General features: G+C 52.1%; 5 protein-coding genes across 5 annotated transcripts; 1 reads left to right on the top strand and 4 right to left on the bottom strand.

Annotated features, from left to right (window-relative positions):
• Positions 1-359: 359 nt before the first annotated feature.
• Positions 360-2444, bottom strand: CTAM01_14075 (ATPase; the record flags this gene model as incomplete). The annotated part of the gene is made up of 1 exon (XM_060530076.1): positions 360-2444. One exon carries the CDS (start codon positions 2442-2444, stop codon positions 360-362), a length of 2085 nt encoding a protein of 694 aa, XP_060375358.1.
• Positions 2445-3678: 1234 nt separating this feature from the next.
• CTAM01_14074 (starch binding domain-containing protein) lies at positions 3679-4885 on the bottom strand (the record flags this gene model as incomplete). Its single annotated transcript, XM_060530075.1, has 2 exons — positions 3679-4722; positions 4784-4885. 2 exons carry the CDS (start codon positions 4883-4885, stop codon positions 3679-3681), a joined length of 1146 nt encoding a protein of 381 aa, XP_060375357.1.
• Positions 4886-9020: 4135 nt separating this feature from the next.
• CTAM01_14073 (uncharacterized protein) lies at positions 9021-10256 on the bottom strand (the record flags this gene model as incomplete). Its single annotated transcript, XM_060530074.1, has 1 exon — positions 9021-10256. The coding sequence occupies one exon, from the start codon at positions 10254-10256 to the stop codon at positions 9021-9023; it is 1236 nt and encodes a 411-aa protein (XP_060375356.1).
• A 1135-nt stretch (positions 10257-11391) lies between these two features.
• On the top strand, positions 11392-12573 carry CTAM01_14072 (uncharacterized protein; the record flags this gene model as incomplete). The annotated part of the gene is made up of 1 exon (XM_060530073.1): positions 11392-12573. One exon carries the CDS (start codon positions 11392-11394, stop codon positions 12571-12573), a length of 1182 nt encoding a protein of 393 aa, XP_060375355.1.
• Positions 12574-13329: 756 nt separating this feature from the next.
• CTAM01_14071 (peptidase) lies at positions 13330-16241 on the bottom strand (the record flags this gene model as incomplete). The annotated part of the gene is made up of 4 exons (XM_060530072.1): positions 13330-14588; positions 14646-15166; positions 15251-15491; positions 15542-16241. 4 exons carry the CDS (start codon positions 16239-16241, stop codon positions 13330-13332), a joined length of 2721 nt encoding a protein of 906 aa, XP_060375354.1.
• Between the last annotated feature and the right edge of the window lie 690 nt (positions 16242-16931).

Below are 16931 nucleotides of genomic sequence, written 5' to 3'. Positions count from 1 at the left end.
CCCGTTCTCCTGGCCTTTCTCCGACTTGCATATGACATGACGAAATGAAGTCTTAGCTAGAAGAATAATAATTAATCGTAAATCACTTCATTGGGCATAGTCTATACATGTAGAGTTTGATGGTAAGTTCTATTATTGAGATAGCCCTAATATTGAGGCTCGTGTGTGCATCATTCAAGATCTCCGTGTCAGAGTCGTAAGCACTATGTCACGGCTGTAATTCCTCAAGCCTGATGGTCATCAAATGTCATTCATTGAATCTCGAAACAGCCTAAACTCCAACCCGTCCTTTCCGAATTGATGAAACCGTGTAATCATTCCAACAACACACCCCTACTAAAAGGGTTCTGTTGGATTCCCTAAGAAGCCTGGCCTCCAGGTCGCCGCTTCTCGATGTTAAGAACAATGTCAATGAAGCTGCGCTTGAGTGGACTCTTCTTCCTAGCAGCCAGCAATTGCGCAGTCTTGAGGATGTTCTTGATCTGCCGGCCATTGAGCTTCAGTTCAGACAACTCGACGATATCCTCATCAGAAACCTCGCTCTTGAGCGTCGCCCCCTGCAAGAAGTTGCGCCAGATCTGGCGACGCGATTCTGGAGTGAGATCAGGGTACTCTAGCGAAACATGAATGCGCGACTGGAACGCCAGGTCGATGTTGTCGACGCGGTTGGTCGTCATGAAGAGAATACCCTCGTAGTACTCGAGCGTTCTCAGGAAAATGGAGACGACCTTGTTGCGCTCCAGGTCGTGCGTAGAGCGTGCCTCGAGGAAGACGTCGCACTCGTCCAGGAGCAGGATCGCGTTCCATCGCGCCACGAGCTCGAGGATACGCGAGAGGCCATGCTCCACCTCCCATGGCTGCGAGCCCAGATCGCCCGAGCTGAGGGTATGCAACGGGACGCGGAGGTTCTCGGCGACAGCCTCTGCTGTCAGGGTCTTGCCGACACCAGGCGGACCCGAAAGAAGGCAGATGATGCCTTTACCCTTGCCGGAAATGACATCGTCAAAAGTAGACCCATCAAGTTGCGACTCGGAGAAGGCGAGAATCAGTTCCTTCTGATCCTCGGGTAGGACGAGCTTATCAAAGGCGTTTGTGTTCCAGGTAATTTCGGTGACTTGCTCAACGAAGAAGTCGAGCCACTTCTTCAGCTTGAGCGAGTAACCCCTCGTCCGCGACCGCGCCAGCATCTGGTGGTAGGGAGTCAGCTTGAGGTTGCCGTCCTTGCCCAGTCCATGCTGACGCTTCCATGCCGAAAGTGCTTCCATGTCCTTTGCGTTCCAGTCGTCAACGTAGCGGTTGCGGTAGGGGCTGAAGCGGTTGAATGAGTTGATATCAACGACGATGCGGCCTTCGACCTGGACGGGCACCTCGTTGCCCTCGCTGTCCCAGGTGATGGCAGTGCCTGAGTACTGCTTGTAGTTGTGACCAGCCAGCTCCTCGAAGATCTTGCCGCGCTGGATAAGGCTGGTGCGCAGCTTCTCCTTTTGGGCGTGGAATGCCCAAGGGTAGGCATTGAGGCCGGTGATCTTCTTGGTGCCGAGGAATTCGGAGATGTTGATGCGCTCACCGTAGCGGCCGAACTCCTTGCCGCCGTAGTCAACACAGTCGGCGCGCAGCTGGAGGAACTTTCCGCAGTTATTCTCCATATACTCGGTCTCCTCGAGCTCAAAGGCAGATAGAGGGCCCTTGTGAGCCGAGAGGATGATGGCATCGGGCTGGAAGATCATCCACAGATGCTCGAATGTGATAACGCCCTTTGCAACGTAATCCTCGAATGCCTTGATGGTGTTACCAATTTCGTACTGGAGGATGTCGTGCAGGATAGTGAGATGCTCCTTGGTGTGTGCATCCAGGTCCTTCTTGCCCATGTACTTGCGAAATTCCGTCCAGCGATGCACAAAGGGGCGGAAGGGAGCGTCGAACTCGAGGCGTTCTAGCTCGCAAGCGACGCCAGTGTAGCCATCCAGGATCACACCCAAGGCCTTCTTCAACCAAGGGCTCTGGATGACGATGGAGTCGGCCTCAAGCTTCTTCCGGCTATCGTTGCTCTTGATATTGCGCACCACGACGGCGTACTGCTCAGTCTCCTCGTTCTCGGCGGCTTCCTGCACGTCTTCCGGGTACTTGTCTACCCATGTCCAGTTGCCGTCGCTGTCTTTGGCGGACTTGTAGATATTCTTGGTAGAGGCAATTGAGCCGAAGGGAGCCAGAGGCTTTTTGGGCTTCTCCTCCTCGTCCTCTTTCTTCTCCTCGCTATTGGTCTCTGCTGACGTCTCGTCTTCCTCAATGGTCTCACCGTTTGTGGTTTCGCCGTTTGACTCTTTGCCATTTGTAGTCGACGTGCCATTCGTCTTGTCTGAGGCTGGGGTCTTGGTCTCCTTGGCCGATTCGTCGACCATCTTAAGGCCGAGGGCCGCCGCTGCCGCTGCTGTTGTGCGTGCCATTGTGAATACTCTATTGTTAAGATACAACGGGAGAAAGAGATACTGATGAATTCAATTTTAATCACGTTTTGAGGTTGGTCTTCCGCACATATTTATCTCCATTGCGACACCTTCAGAATGTTACGCGTGCAAAGTGTAAGAAGTCTTTCTTTTGCCATTTCGTCAAACCTGACAGCAAAGCACCAGGCACCACGGCATCGTGCTCTAGTGGCTGCCTCAACAGGGGTCGAATCGGTTGATGCCTTTGATGCGCATGGCATGTGGCAGTGACTCACCCCTGTTCACGGCCCATGGGCTGCCGACTGCGAAACGCAGACGTCTCTGTATGGAACAGAGAGCATGTTGCTGCCTACAATGGGCGGTCCGCCCTAGAAGCGTTGATCGAACGAAGAGGCCAATTTTTGCGGGAGATGTAAGCACTAGAGCGAGATGGGATCCCGCATTTGCAAGGCAGAAGAGCCGCCATGGCACAAAGTTTGTTGTCAGGATTCAGGCCGCCACAACTGGCCGTCTTGCTCATTCGCCGATCTGTGGCAAACAAAATGTTTTTGGTGAATAGACGGTTAACGGTGTTTCAATATGCAAAAAGGTTGAGCTTCTACCCAAAAGTCAGAACAACGGTGAGGTGATTCAGTCAACGTACAGAGGCCTCACGAAGGATTCTAGAACAGACCTAGACAACGCTAAAGTCGCGTCAACTCCTGCAGGCAGACGAGCACTGCCTACAGCCCCGATTCTTTCGAGCATTTCTGTTCGCTTCAAGCGAGACGGAGACGGGAAGCACCGATCGCTTGTTCAACCCCTGAAAGGGCTGAGCATCATAGCGTTACAGCGCCACATAAGCAAACAGAATAGCGGGGGAACGAGGCCACTGATAGGGCTAGGATTATTGATTAAGACACGTGTATCCGTAACGCGTCCAGTGTTTCCTGTAAGCCTTGCTTGTATCCTGTTCCAGCCACGGCTCTCACATGTGGTGAATAGTGCTGCTAACTTTGAGGCTCGCAACAAACAAGCTACGTTATTGCGCATTGTCTTCCAATGATACTATATTGAATTCAGTCTGCTTCAGCTGTCCCCGTGTATGTACAATTTTCAACTGAGAAAGAGAAACAAAGCCCAAACACAAGCTATAAGTACTGTAAGTATGTACAGAGAACTCAAAACGCTAACCGCTAGCACTTTACTGACCGATCCCAGGCTCCTCAGTTCCTCACGCAGAACCTCCTTGATTCTACTTCCAGCTAGTACTGGCCGTGACCGCAGTAGAACAGCTTTGAGGCACAGTGTAGGATCTATTCGGATCGCTCTCCCATGTCGCGATCCCATCCGACGCCACATTGATGAACTTGTACTCGAAAGTCGTCCCGGCCGGCAGCGAGACAGTGTAGGTCCACAAGTTATTCGAGCTGGTGTACTGCGCCGCCGAAAGCGCCGGGGCCGATGCCACATTCCAGTTGCCGAGTGCAGCAATGGAACCCGCGACCTTGATTGTCTGGCCTGGAACCGTTTTCACAATTTCATTGAAAGTAACAGCCACAGTACTGGCGATCGCGCAAGTGCCGCTCGTAGCTGTCGCCGCGGCGCTGGTCGTGCGTGTCGAGGACGGCGAAGTGCTTCCCCCACCGCCAATGGCGATGTCGGCGCACGTGAGGTAGACCTGGCCGGTCTGGAACGAGTTCCAGCGCAGCGACAGCAGAGTGTGGTTGGCGACATAGTCGGGAATCTTGATCTTCTTGGTGACTGTGTAGCCGCCGGCGATAGAGGTGTAGCAAGACCCCAGCGCGTTATTGTCGACGCCCTGGCACCCGCGTCGGCTGCTCGCCTGGAACGCGTTGCAGGTGAACCAGTCGTTCCGCCAGCACGCCTGACCGGAGGTGCAATCTGGGCTGTAGTCGCAGCTCTGGCCTGAGACATCGGTGCACTTGAGGGTGCCGGCCTGGAAGCAGTTCTCGGCGGCCTGCTTCTCGTCGTCGGTGGGGAGGTATCCGGGTGTGATGAACTTGTCGACGATGGACTGGTCTTGGCAGATGCGGTAGCTGAACATGCCGCCGTGGTCGCCATTGTTGTCGACGCACCACTGGACATCGACGGTCTGGCCACGAGTGTAGGTCGCGACTACATTGCTGCCCCAGTTGCTTCCGGGCTGGTTATAGTCGACGCTGACGCGAGCATTGTAGCCGCAGGGACCGCTTCGTCCGACGGTGGCGGCCGTGAGGTCCGGCCAAGCCGAGACGGGCTCCCGGATAGTGCACTCGGGGCAGGAATCTATGCCGGCCTGCCGATGGTCCGTTAGCTCAATGCCGGAGCAGTCTTCGATACTACTTTTGGGTTCTTACCTCATGCCCGAGACGAGTGCGGCTAGACGGGATCGTCAGATATCCATGTCCATAAACAGAGGAGATGAAGGTGGCAACTGCCAAGGTCGTGGATGACTTCATGTTGAATGGCTTGCAGGCGTCCTGTGAGAGGTTTGAACGTTCAAGATATCAACTTACAGCTACTTCCAGAAGGGATGCTCTATGTCTCTCACAACATCAGTCTGAGAGGAGTCATCTTGGCTTTATATGCCAAATTTCACATTTGGTATCCCACATCGTCGCAGCTCATAGCATACTCACATGCTTCTATAATGCTACTAGACATCTCACGATCCAACTTGCCCTTGCTGCTCCCACCGGCACACATCACATCAAGCAACGCCGAAGTACCTCCAACCGAGACGGCCCTACCCGTAAACGTTTCCCCGGACCTAAACTCGACCTGGAAGTCCGGGGCATCTCCAAAATATTATGCAGGCGATGGCGGGGTAGCAAAGTTCTGTTAGTGTCGGCTGTCATATCTCCAACTGGCAACCACCGCGGGGTGAGTAGGCCTGCTGTGTGGCTAGCCACAGAAACGCCTACCTGCAATGGTTCACCTATGTAGACTTTGCATGCGCCCAACCCCACGGTCCCTGATGTAGCACATGCAGCACAAGAGAGTTCCTGGTCTTAGCATGGTCGATGACACCCTACGCCCACGTTCAAGGCGGAGTTGTGCGGAGTCTTGAGGAGTTGAGGTAGCATTCCGCCCTATACATCAGATGATGGGTCACGACGACCTCAAAATTGAATAGAAGGCCCGAAGCTGGAGGTCCTTCTCAGATCATGGCATGCACTCTGGTAAATTTCAAGCTCTATCGCTGTCACATATACTGCCGAAAAACGCCCGGCTCCTGCATACAGGTCATCGATCGCAGGCCAACTCATCTTACTATTGGTGGCTTAATCAGGTAATACTTCTATGCTTGTGAGGAGTCGTGTTCTGCAAACATGTTTCCTGTCTGTTCCTGAATGATCAATCAGGTTCCTGTTAGTGTCGTAATTCTTGCATCGCATAGCTTTGCATAGCTTTGGACGTTCTGGAAATAGGGCCATGCTGGTTCTGCTTCACCACATACGATTTGAAAGCACATGCACTTCAATAACACCGGAGTTTCAACTGCGTTAGTTTATTTCGACCGTCAATAGCACACATAATTCGGACTGATAGCGTCGCTATCATACATATAGTGATGGGAGTAGCTATCAACATCTCATATGATGGCTAACATCGGTTAGGTAGTTTTGAATAATTGCAATATCCCCTGGGCCCAGTATGAAATTACTTGCTCGCTGGACACTTGGGCCTCGTTTACGGACGTAAGTGGCATCATGAGCGAAATTGTTAGTGTTCAATTCTTCTGAAGGAGATCAAGTCATTAAATGTATTGAGCCTCCTCAAGCAATTCGATGTATTTTGTTGTTCCGGTTCTAATCATAGTTCCTATTACGCTCATGTGTAACTTTATTATTCCACAACTCCTGCTCGTATCTGTCTAGTACGAAGTATAGGTCAAGCCCTCCATTTCACGTCATCTACCCCGCCTATACCTCTAGCTTTTATAACGGACCGACTTCATGGTGGTGGTGTTGACGCATGAGATGCCATTGAGAAGTTGGTGTTGTGGCGGACCGATAGTCAATGTAGACAATAATGTATGTTGATAACTATGCTTCATCTGCTTGAAGCCACTGACGGGTCTTTTAACTCCGATGGTATTCGTCCAGAGCCTTGTGATAAACGCTTTCGGGACTATTTAGGCATCCCGGAATTGCGTCTAGACTCTCAACAGGAAGGCACCGGCATCTCTAGCAATACCACTGAGCGGTATAACTACTCTCGACGTATCTTACCTTTACCAATATCCGGATGTACTTTTGTAAAGATTATGTCGGGTTACAAGGACCTCTTCCGTCGCTGTGCCTGTCTCAAGCTCTTCGTGCCGTTTGTGGACTTCGGCACTTGTCAATGCTGCCTGCATGATGCACTGGTAGTCACCATGGGCTGCCAAGCTCGTCAAAAGGATCACTGCCGGTGCTGTTCTTTCTTTGCGAGGCGCATAAATGCTCCTGTAGTATTTGCCATTTTTTGCCACGTGCCAGGATGCGTTCAAGAGCCACATCGATCCAAGCTTGCATCCCTTCTTGGGAGGCGTGTCTTGTGTTCAGCAAGGCCCCGAAGCCTGATACTTGTTTTCCTCTACACCTCAACCTCATGGAAAACGTCGCCCTGTCCCCTAAGTTTCAAACATTATCATTAGATGAAGTCGAAGTTATCACTATGGCCCTTTTCGACTGCAAATTGTTCAAATCTCACCCCTAGAATCTAGTACTTTGAGTATCTTACAAACAATAGATGAGAAAGTACCCACCCACCTCTAGCAAAGCCGCGGGTAAAAGTCGCGAATACTCCATGTTGTATGAAACGCTACGTCATGCGATGCATCAATTTGCGCTTTAATATAGATCACTTGGCGACGGCGTCTCTCATCGCGAAAGTCCCAATCTTCATAACAAACCTAATTACGGGAAGGGAGAATCATCAATCTAGTTGGCTTTCAGCACAGACACGTATGCGGTATCTACATATTGACTGTTCTGCCGAGGAGCGAGACCGCGGCTTGAACGCAGCTTAGACTTTCTTTGGGACTATGCGACATCCGTATTCGGGGCGAGATCACTGGCTGGCTGGTGTGTTTGCTCACTGCTTACATTTCGCCGCGGCTTCCCTGCTTTGAATGATGCTGATGGGAGCGAGATCCCAGAATCCCGCTGCCCGTATTTTGAGTTCACCTACTTCCACTGACCCGCAGTATCGAACAATAGCGATTATTGGGGACACAGCTGTAAGGTTTCCGAGATCTATCTCATCGTGCCAAGTTGTCAACCGAGCGTTTTCGCTCCCATCATCCCAAAATGGGCATTATGGTGATCCGAACTGCCCTGTACGGGCATGTTTGATATTCTCGAACCTAATTGATACATCCTAACCTGAGGTTTTCAAAATGAAGCATTCAGTAGAAGTGTATCACATCGTATTCTGCAGCAAGTACATGTCTGCTGTTTTCTGCCATGGGCGGCAGGTCGGGAACTCATTGTGATTGGAAGCTATTCTAACAAGGACAAATACTCTCCCAGCCCGATGATGTGTAGAGTTTCTGTTGGTGCGTTTCCGTAATCCATGAAGCCTCCACGGCAACAAAAGGTCCAGCATTGCCCCTTATCAAGTTAATCTGAATGTCACTCTCGAAATGGCCGGTGTCCCAGTAGCCCGCTGTCTAACGCCTTTAGCACCTGTGCATCTGAACTTCTAAAGCCGTTAGAAGAGTGCCCGACCGTTGGGCCGCCATACTTTCAACTAGTGGAATTTTGAGACAAGCCACTGGAATACGAGCTCTGGCGATCGTTCGTAGCCTCCAAGTCACTTTCCTATCGCCAAAGGGCTTGCTCTCTGGTATCATCTCTGGAGCGCGATGTCGCTGAGCGATTCATGTCATTGCCGCCTTAGCCGGTATATACTTATCCGCGCTCCTGGCAATCTTCCGTCAGCATGAGGCGCCCGGAGCTGATATAGAAATTGCCTTCAAATTGCAGTGCTAGGTGGTTAATTAACCTAGTCCAGCGCACGTACTTAAGGCCGTCGATGTTAATGGTGGAACCGGCGCCGGTCCGGCAAATGTCAATTGATTCCTGGTTCTCGGGTCAGTCCTGATCGAAAAGCAAAAACAACTAGGTTCGAGTCATTGTCTCCTGGTAAAATGGGTCTTCGGCCGCGGTTTATCAGGGACCCATCCACGCGCGGCACGCCCACATTACGACTGGGAGTTCAAACAAGCACGGACAAGGCGATCGACAATCTGCTCGCGAGGAAAAGCCTCAGGGATGTATCAAAAGATTTGCGCAGGCTTTTTCTGCCAGTCTTTGGGGGCAATCGAGGGCAGCCGTGGAGCCCATGATGCCCATGCAAAATTGTCTCTGGGGTTCGCTTACGACAGAGCAGGGGTGTTTTCTCGGGATGCTGCCAGGTCCGGTTCTGCGCATACATCTGACGCCTCACATCTGGTCGGGATTTCGGGGACTTAGGAATTGGCCGTGATTGTGAATATGTGATGAACGATGGATTCTGGTTGGAATCTGCATAGCAATGGTGTTTTGACAAATTTTCTATGTCTATCGATTACACTATGTTACTTCTATCATCTAGATCGTTTCTTCATACCATGTTATTGACCCTGTGCCGTCTATCATGGCCCGTAGTGTCTGGAATCGAGTGATTGTCACCCGTATCGTCGGGTCCGTTGTGTTGAATAACGTCCATCTCAAGGCTGTCGTCCTTGCCGACGATGTTCTCGGCCGAGCTGGCATAATTCTTTCGTGGCCCGGAACTGATTGTCTCGACGTTTGTTCCTCTGGTACCTTTCGTCCCCCTGCTGTTCTGCTTGTCTGGATTGGAGAGCCCAAGTGTAGATTTCGCCGCATGCCACGATCCCATGATGGCCGCGTCAAGCACCGGTAGTGAGGCCGTCACGATGCCCATGGATATGTCGAGCACCGTCCATCTCAGGATGATGGTGTAGTCCCAAAAAATGTCAGTTGACGTGAATGGCTGCAGCTGTTGCAACAGACCGCCAGTGACGGTCAGCCCTCCCGCAGCCCAGATGATGAAGAGCCTAATCTTCTTCCCTCTATCAATACGAATGCTCCACAAGATAATGATTGGTGTTGCGAGGAGGAGGACACTCTGCACCACGTGGATGATGCTGAGGACCTTCGCACTGAGGAACTGGTTTCCACACGTCGCTGGCTCTGCTAAGGCTCCTGCAAACTCTCTGTCCCAAACAGCTCGTGGCGGATTGCAAAGGAAGATGCTCCAGAACAAGGCAGCAATGACATACGCAACAACCGTGACGAGGAAAATATCCGCAAGAATTCTCCACGTCCTGTACGCCGTGTCGACGAGCCGTCTGATGAAGAGAGTGATGGATATCTTGATGATGCCGACCGTGGGGTAGTATAGAAGTCGGCAGATGGTGAGGTAGTAGGAGTAGAACTGGTAGTCGTCGTACGTGTTCTCCCAGGTGTGTGTGCCGCCTCCTGCGTCGACGACGACGAGGATCTGCAGTATCGGATATACCACTGCGAGAGTCGCCGCCGCTATGATAACCCAGTCGTCCCATCCAAACTTGGTTTGTGCTCCCCGTCCGCGAACCCAAAGTCTTCCTGCTGTTGGTACGATGATGGCGAGTAGGACAATAATCATTCCTGCGATGATAGCGCCCTGCTTAGACTCGTGGACGGCGTTCGCGGGCTCCTTTGCGGCGAAGAGGTAACCCAAACTAGGGTCGAGTGTCGTAACGCCATACTGTCGGTAGATACCCCTGATGATGTTGTAGTCCCTCGTGTTGTTTGGCGGTTTTCCAATCTTCGCTGAGGTCGTTGCGTTCGACATGGCGAAGGGTAGGGGGTTCGGACTGGAGGTCGGGGGCAGGTCGGACTCGTGGTAACGGATCACCCGTATGGGGAGGGGGGAGGCCGGGCCGCTTTATGATATGGATTCGATCAGATGGAAGGTAGCAACATGGCGGAGAATCTGATGTATCATGGTGCGCAGTCTAGGTTGGTTTCATATCGTGGTTATCAAGATCAGGTTCCTTGATGAGTGATGGCCTAGCTAGCGTTAACCCCATATGGTGTGGATTAAGTCCCGGGAACGTGGGATGGGCTGAAAGGTCGAAGACTCATAGACTCGCAGTCTATCCGTAGTACCTAGTATCATTACAAAAATTGCGCGACAACAGTGAACAGAGGGGAACAGTATTGGGAAAGACGAGCCGCTGTTTTGGCTCGTGTTCCACCTAGGCCCGCGGTGGCCATCCAGCTCATAAATTAAGCGCAAGGTCAAGGTTGTCTTAGAGCGTGCAGCTGAAGTGGAGGGTGAGGCGATCTCGAGTCATGGCCCCTCCTTCACCCTATGCCGTCGGCAGCCTACCTTGCGACGCGAACGCCGGAAGGCCTGCGAGTTCGCGGCACAGGTCCAATGGTGAGCCCTGGGCGTCAAAGATCGGACAAGCCCAAAGCTGCAGTCAGAAACTCTGAAAAGAGGTTCCTCAGCGTTCCGGGGTTTCCCCCTTCTATAGCACGTCACGCCTCTGCCTTGTGCAGATGGACTGGCAAGGGGTGACTTGCGGGCAGAGGCTTGGCTTGCGATCGGTTGGGAAACTGGTCCGTCGAGGGGAACATTCTCTCTCCACGGTGTTGGACCCAGTCTCGCCCAGTTCCCCGAGATTGCGTTCAAAAGTTCGTTGCTCCAATATTTGCAATTTGGAGAGTCCTGTTTGGCTTGATCCGAGCCAACACAGAAACGAATCAAGCTCCGGTCGTTTAGCGTATATTAACAGTAGTTCTCGTTCGCAAGCCCTGCTTTAGAACCCGTTCTCGCCTTTTCTTTACTCGTCTGATGATGATGCGCGTTTGACCTGTTTGTGTGTTCCAGCCAGATAAATCTGTGCGCATCTAGCGCGCTCCTCTTCTCTGTTGTCTGGCGTGTGTCAAACTGCTTCAACGTCCCGCCAGCCACAGGAATCATGGTCCGATTTGCGGGTTTCTCCGCCCTCGCGCTGGCCGCATCAACGGTCACGGCCACCTCAAGTGCCGACAGTAGCTGCATCGGCGTCAACGCCGTCAGCTCCACGTGCAGACCTTCAGAGACGTTGCACAGTCGAGAATTCTTCTACGTCGGGGGCCAAAGCGCTCCAGACCCCACGGGCAACATCACCATCGGCCAGCTCTACGTCGAGAAGCTCACCCCCATCCTCACGCTACGCTCGACCCCCTTGGTCTTCATCCACGGTGGCGGCATTCCGGGAACCACATGGCTCAATACCCCTGACAATCGTCCCGGGTGGGCGACCTACTTCCTGAAGCAAGGCTACCAGGTTTACCTCGTCGATGCTAACAGCATCGGCCGATCCACGGCCAACAACGCCGCCAACTTCACCATGGCCGTAGGCATGTCGGCCGAGTTTGTCGAGATGGGCTTCACCGGCGTCAAGAACTACAACACCTACCCCCAGTCTCAGCTTCACACCCAGTGGCCCGGCACGGGTATGCGCGGCGATCCCTTCTTTGACCAGTTCCAGCAGAGCTTCATCCCATACACAACCAGCCAGGTCTCCCAAGAGCTAGCCATGCGCACCGCTGGGTGTGAGCTTCTTTCCCTCATTGGCGCACAGTCTTACCTCATCTCCCACTCCCTGGGCTCCAAGTTCGCTATCGGCATCTCCAATGATTGTCCCCAGCATCTCGCCGGAAACATCAATGTTGAGCCCTCCACGATCCCCTTTCGCGCGTACGGCTATGGTCTGACCAGTACTGCGGCTAATCCATGGGGTCTGACGAACACCCCTGTCGACTACGAGCCGGCAGTATCCAGCGCCGCGGAACTCAACGCCACTGTCGAATCTGTGGGTGAGCCGTCGTTAGCTCATCGTAACTGCTACCTTCAAAAGGAACCTGTCCGAAAACTTCCCAAGATCGCCAGCGTACCGTACCTGGCTTTGACGGGAGAGGCCAGTGTCCACATTACTTACGATCACTGTATCATCGATTATCTGAAGCAGGTGGGTGGCCAGCCGGAGTGGATCAAGCTTAGTGAAATTGGGATCAAGGGCAATGGCCACTTCATGCACCTTGAAAAGAACAATCTCGACATCGCTCCTTTGGTCCACAAATGGATCAAGAAGCAGCAGCAATGGTGGTGGTGGTGATGATTGCGCAATGCTGTGCAGCGGCTGGACTGAAGAGGATGTGTTACCTATGTAAATAGCATAAGCATACCTGTACATACACGCAGTAATCGTAATCCGATACCCTTAACATGCAAAGGCCGCTAGACTGTACTCCCGGACATTTAACTCGCCACACCACAAACCACAAACATATCGGATTCTAGTTAGAGCGGTCTCTGCCTGCCGGGCCAAGATTGACCGCGCATATAAGCGCAGAGTCAGATCATCTTCATTATTTATGCTGCCGCACTGCATATTGTGGATGTCTCAATATAAAGCTGTAAACTCTGCTAAGACGGCCCGCGGCTTCCCTACTATTTTTAGGTTCAGGACAAGGAAGTTTAACCACTGAAGTCTTTCCCCGGGAATAGCGAAGTTCCCGCTTTGGAACAACTCGATCCAAGTTCCTCGGCAGTTTGAGGACAGCAGGCCAACAGCTGTTTCATCGACAGCTACCATTTGCTGGCCTTGCGGCATCGAGTGTTTTGGCCCCCAGGAATGCTTCTCATGCCTAACTTCAGTTTTACAACAGCAATAAGAAGCACCTGTCTCGAATCGCATTACAATGTGAGCTGGTGATCTGATGGTCTGATGCTGGCGGTACAGGTACATAACAGTGGGAAACGCGTGTGTCAATACACCCGTGCCTGAGACAGGAAACAGTATTGAGGATTAAATTCGGTTGGCAACAATTGCTATCGAGTAGGGTGCGATTTCGTTGACCACATAATCTCCTTATGGGTAGTAATCTTCGGGAACATCGATAACACCGCTCATCCAGGTAGACCAGTCCTCAGGCTTAGTCTCATCCGCACCATACTTCAAGTGAGATATCAGTAGTCTGTATCCGCCCTTCAACATAGGTATTGGGACAGACGCTGTCTCGACGTCCCACAACCTTGGAACAGGCCAGGAGTCAAACAAGCTAGTCACAGGCGCATTGTTGTAGTTAACGTACAGGTTGCCCAATAACTCGGCGCCGGCGACTGTGCCGTTGATAGGCTGCGCTGTCTTGGTGTAGTTCAGAGGTCTATTCTGATTGAATCCATACCACTTGGGCTTGAAGTCTGTGTCTGCCCGATGGACGTCCAGCCTCTCGATCCGCACAGGCTGCATTCCGGCATAGTAAAGGGTCAGCTCGGCGGGATCAATCTTGATGTAGTCCTGAATGCCGAAGCCGTCAGACGTGACAAGCTGTGGAGCTCCAAACGCGGGATACTCGGTAACGGGTATGAGGACGTTAGGCGGCCCAGGATCGGTTCCCAAGCTTGGAGCAGCTGTGTAGCTGTACCCGGCCCCTTGGTATGGAATAGAAAGCTTTTCATTATGGTCAGAGGAGATGGAGATGAAGCCTGAGTAGAAAGGGATCATGAAAGCTCGGAGGTTTTGCGGCGGGACGATCTCCACGGAAATAGTCTTGCTTTCACCAGGACCTAGAGTGACTATTGAACCTTCTGGGAAGTTGATAGTTGCTGCGAAAGGGAGAGAGGCTAGTCGTTGATAGACATTGCTGAAGAATCCGACCTGGTCGGAGACGTCCGGATTAGGGTAGCGAGCCATGCCAGGAGCTGGGGTGTGACCTAGGGTATACTTTATGGCTTTGTCTGACGGGTTTGCAATATTGATAGAGTAGCTGGACCGGGCGACGATCTCATTGGGACCGAGATCAAACTGGCCAGGCGAGATGAATGAAGGATAGAAGATCGCGTTGTAGGCGTCGACCAAGCCGGCTCCCTGATGAACAGGAGGCGAAACATCGTTACGGGTGGCGCGAGCTGTCGGCTTTGAGGTTGACTGGAGACGGTTGAGTATCTCGGTCACTGATTGTTCCGGAAATCGCGACTTCACGAGTGCGAGAACACCAGAAAGGTACGGCGTAGCCATTGAGGTGCCGCTAGCCAGCGCCCATCCTGATGCAGCAAGGGGCCAGGTCGACAGAATTTGACCGCCAGGGGCACTGATCTGAGGCTTGAGGCTGAAATCCCACACAGGTCCTGGAGATAAAGGTTAGAATATCCCATTTTCCACTCTCTTCCGACTTGGGAGCCTACCTGGACTACTAAAGTTGTTCATCTGGCCGCCCCACGCTTGTCGTGTGAGTTGGGGAACAGCAGTTTGAAACGTTACAGAGTATCCGCCTTTCAGAGATCCAACCTGAATCTTGTTGTTTGTCGTTATACCGAAGCTACGCGCAGCATTTGGCAAGCTTGCACTGAATCCCTCCAAAAATGGATTGTCAAGAACGTCCTTATCAGGATATGTCAGGATGTTGTTGAAGCCTGCGGTAGCTGCAACATCCTGAATCAAGGAAAGGCCGCAAAGTCCACGTTGAACCACGATCACGTAGTTCTCCTTCGAACCAGTGACTTTGCTTGCAATGGCATCATAGTCCGCCGCCCGACATCCGAGGTTGCCCTGGACGCCCCCATCGCCGACGTGCACCGCCATTAGCGTGCGGTTCAGGGGAAAGGGGTAAAGACTTCCATAACGAATGTGTTCGCCATTTGAATCAATCAGCTCAAACGTCTGGAAAAGAGTGTTTTCAATAGAGCCGACTGCAATGGCAGCAGGGCTGTTGGCAGGCGCGTTGACTGCAAAGGGGAGGTTGGCCCCGTCATTGCCCGCAGCCACGACAGCAATGCCACTGTCCGTTTACTTCTGGATCAGGACGTGGTAAGGATCGTTTGGCGAGTTGCCGACCGAGGAAAAACCGCCGATAGACATGCTGATGATCTGGGCTCCATCGCTGGCGGCGGGCATCATTGCGGCCACGAGTACGTCGCTGCCAACGCCGCCGGAGCAGCCGAAGACGCGGTACATACCTAATGTTGCTTCAGGTGCGACGCCCACCATGCCTTTGAAGGTATCGTTGGAAGATGAATCCATGGTGATGATTCCTAATGCCGTCAGATCGGCCCTAACATCAAAAGTTAAACTGACAACTTACCTGAGACGTGACTGCCATGTCCACCCCCAACACACGCACCCAGAGGATCTGCATCTTCAACTGGGGTACCGTATCCGTCGTACCCATCACCAACGAGATCATATCCGAACGAGATCTTGCATCCAGGTCCAAAACAGCCGCCGAGGGCAGGATGATAGTAGTCGACACCAGAGTCCAAGACGGCGATCTTAACTCCTTTTCCTTTGATGCCAGCAGCGTGCACACGGTCAACTCCAGTCATTGTGTGAGGGACGTTGTAGTCCAAGTTATTCTCGGGAATCTGCTGTCTCTTTGCTAGCTTACGAGAAGTATGCACCGAAGAGGATGACTCCGAGCGACTTTCATAATCGATAGCAAGAAGGGGCCGTGGGATGAACTGGACTGGGGAGACGTTGACAACTTCAGGTAGAGACTTCAACACAGCGAGAGACTCATTGTTGTGAATGTTTATCGAGATGCCATAGAAAAGTTCATGATTGGTGTGTTCGTATCGCACATCGAAGGAGGTCAAGGACGAGAGCGCACGCTTGAATGACACGTGGGTGTGTTCGTCCGAACGGCGGCCGAGACTTATTGGATCGCGAAGCTCAACCACAAATGCATTCGGAATGAGCTCCGGTTTGGTTCTGAGATTGCCCTCAAAGGCAGCAGCTTGGCTCAAAAAGAGCGCCAAGCTGGCAAGAACGAAGGGACGGTGCATTCTGGAAGAAGAAATACACCAACAGCGAAGAAGCGAGTGATGTTCAGCGAGCGTGCTGGGAACAAGATCTCATGACGGTAGGCTACCTAAAATCCGACGACAGGCTTGTATATACATGCGATTACCTGATATAAAGTTGATCCTCCTTAATACCGCGGATTCCGCGGCGTGGTAAGAGAACATTTGAGCCAATGCAGGGCAACGTCGCATTGCATCTTGAGGTTGTTCGTGATGTTATCAGACCCTGGTATGTTTTCGTATTCCCGCTAAGGCACGGCAATTGCGGAATATGCTTGACACAATAGGCAGCTCAGTTCACCGTACGTTCACTAGGTATCTACGAATTGGCTCACTTCCAGATCATCACGGTGTCACAGTCCGGTACCACAATCTTCAATGCCCAGGTGAAGAGAAGTATGATCTCGTATAAGTACGCGGAAGACCCTGAACTTGCGCGACCAGACCTGCCTGGTACAACAATCTGTTATCGCGTGATCTATGCAAGTGGCTGACATTCTAATCAAATATTCACAATCTTCAAACGCCAAGGTGAAGGCAAGTTAGGAGTTGTCACATCACAAGAGCACCACAACCCCGCGCGAGCCGATAGATCTACGCATCATCTTACGAAGATTTTAGTAGCAGTGACTTTCATTGCTGAGCAGCTCAAGCATTTGAGCATGAAAATGC

Source organism: Colletotrichum tamarilloi (genome assembly GCF_030869305.1).
Source record: "Colletotrichum tamarilloi strain Tom-12 chromosome Unknown Scaffold_112.1, whole genome shotgun sequence".
Taxonomy (NCBI): domain Eukaryota; kingdom Fungi; phylum Ascomycota; class Sordariomycetes; order Glomerellales; family Glomerellaceae; genus Colletotrichum; species Colletotrichum tamarilloi.
This window is presented reverse-complemented; position numbering and strand designations above follow the sequence as displayed.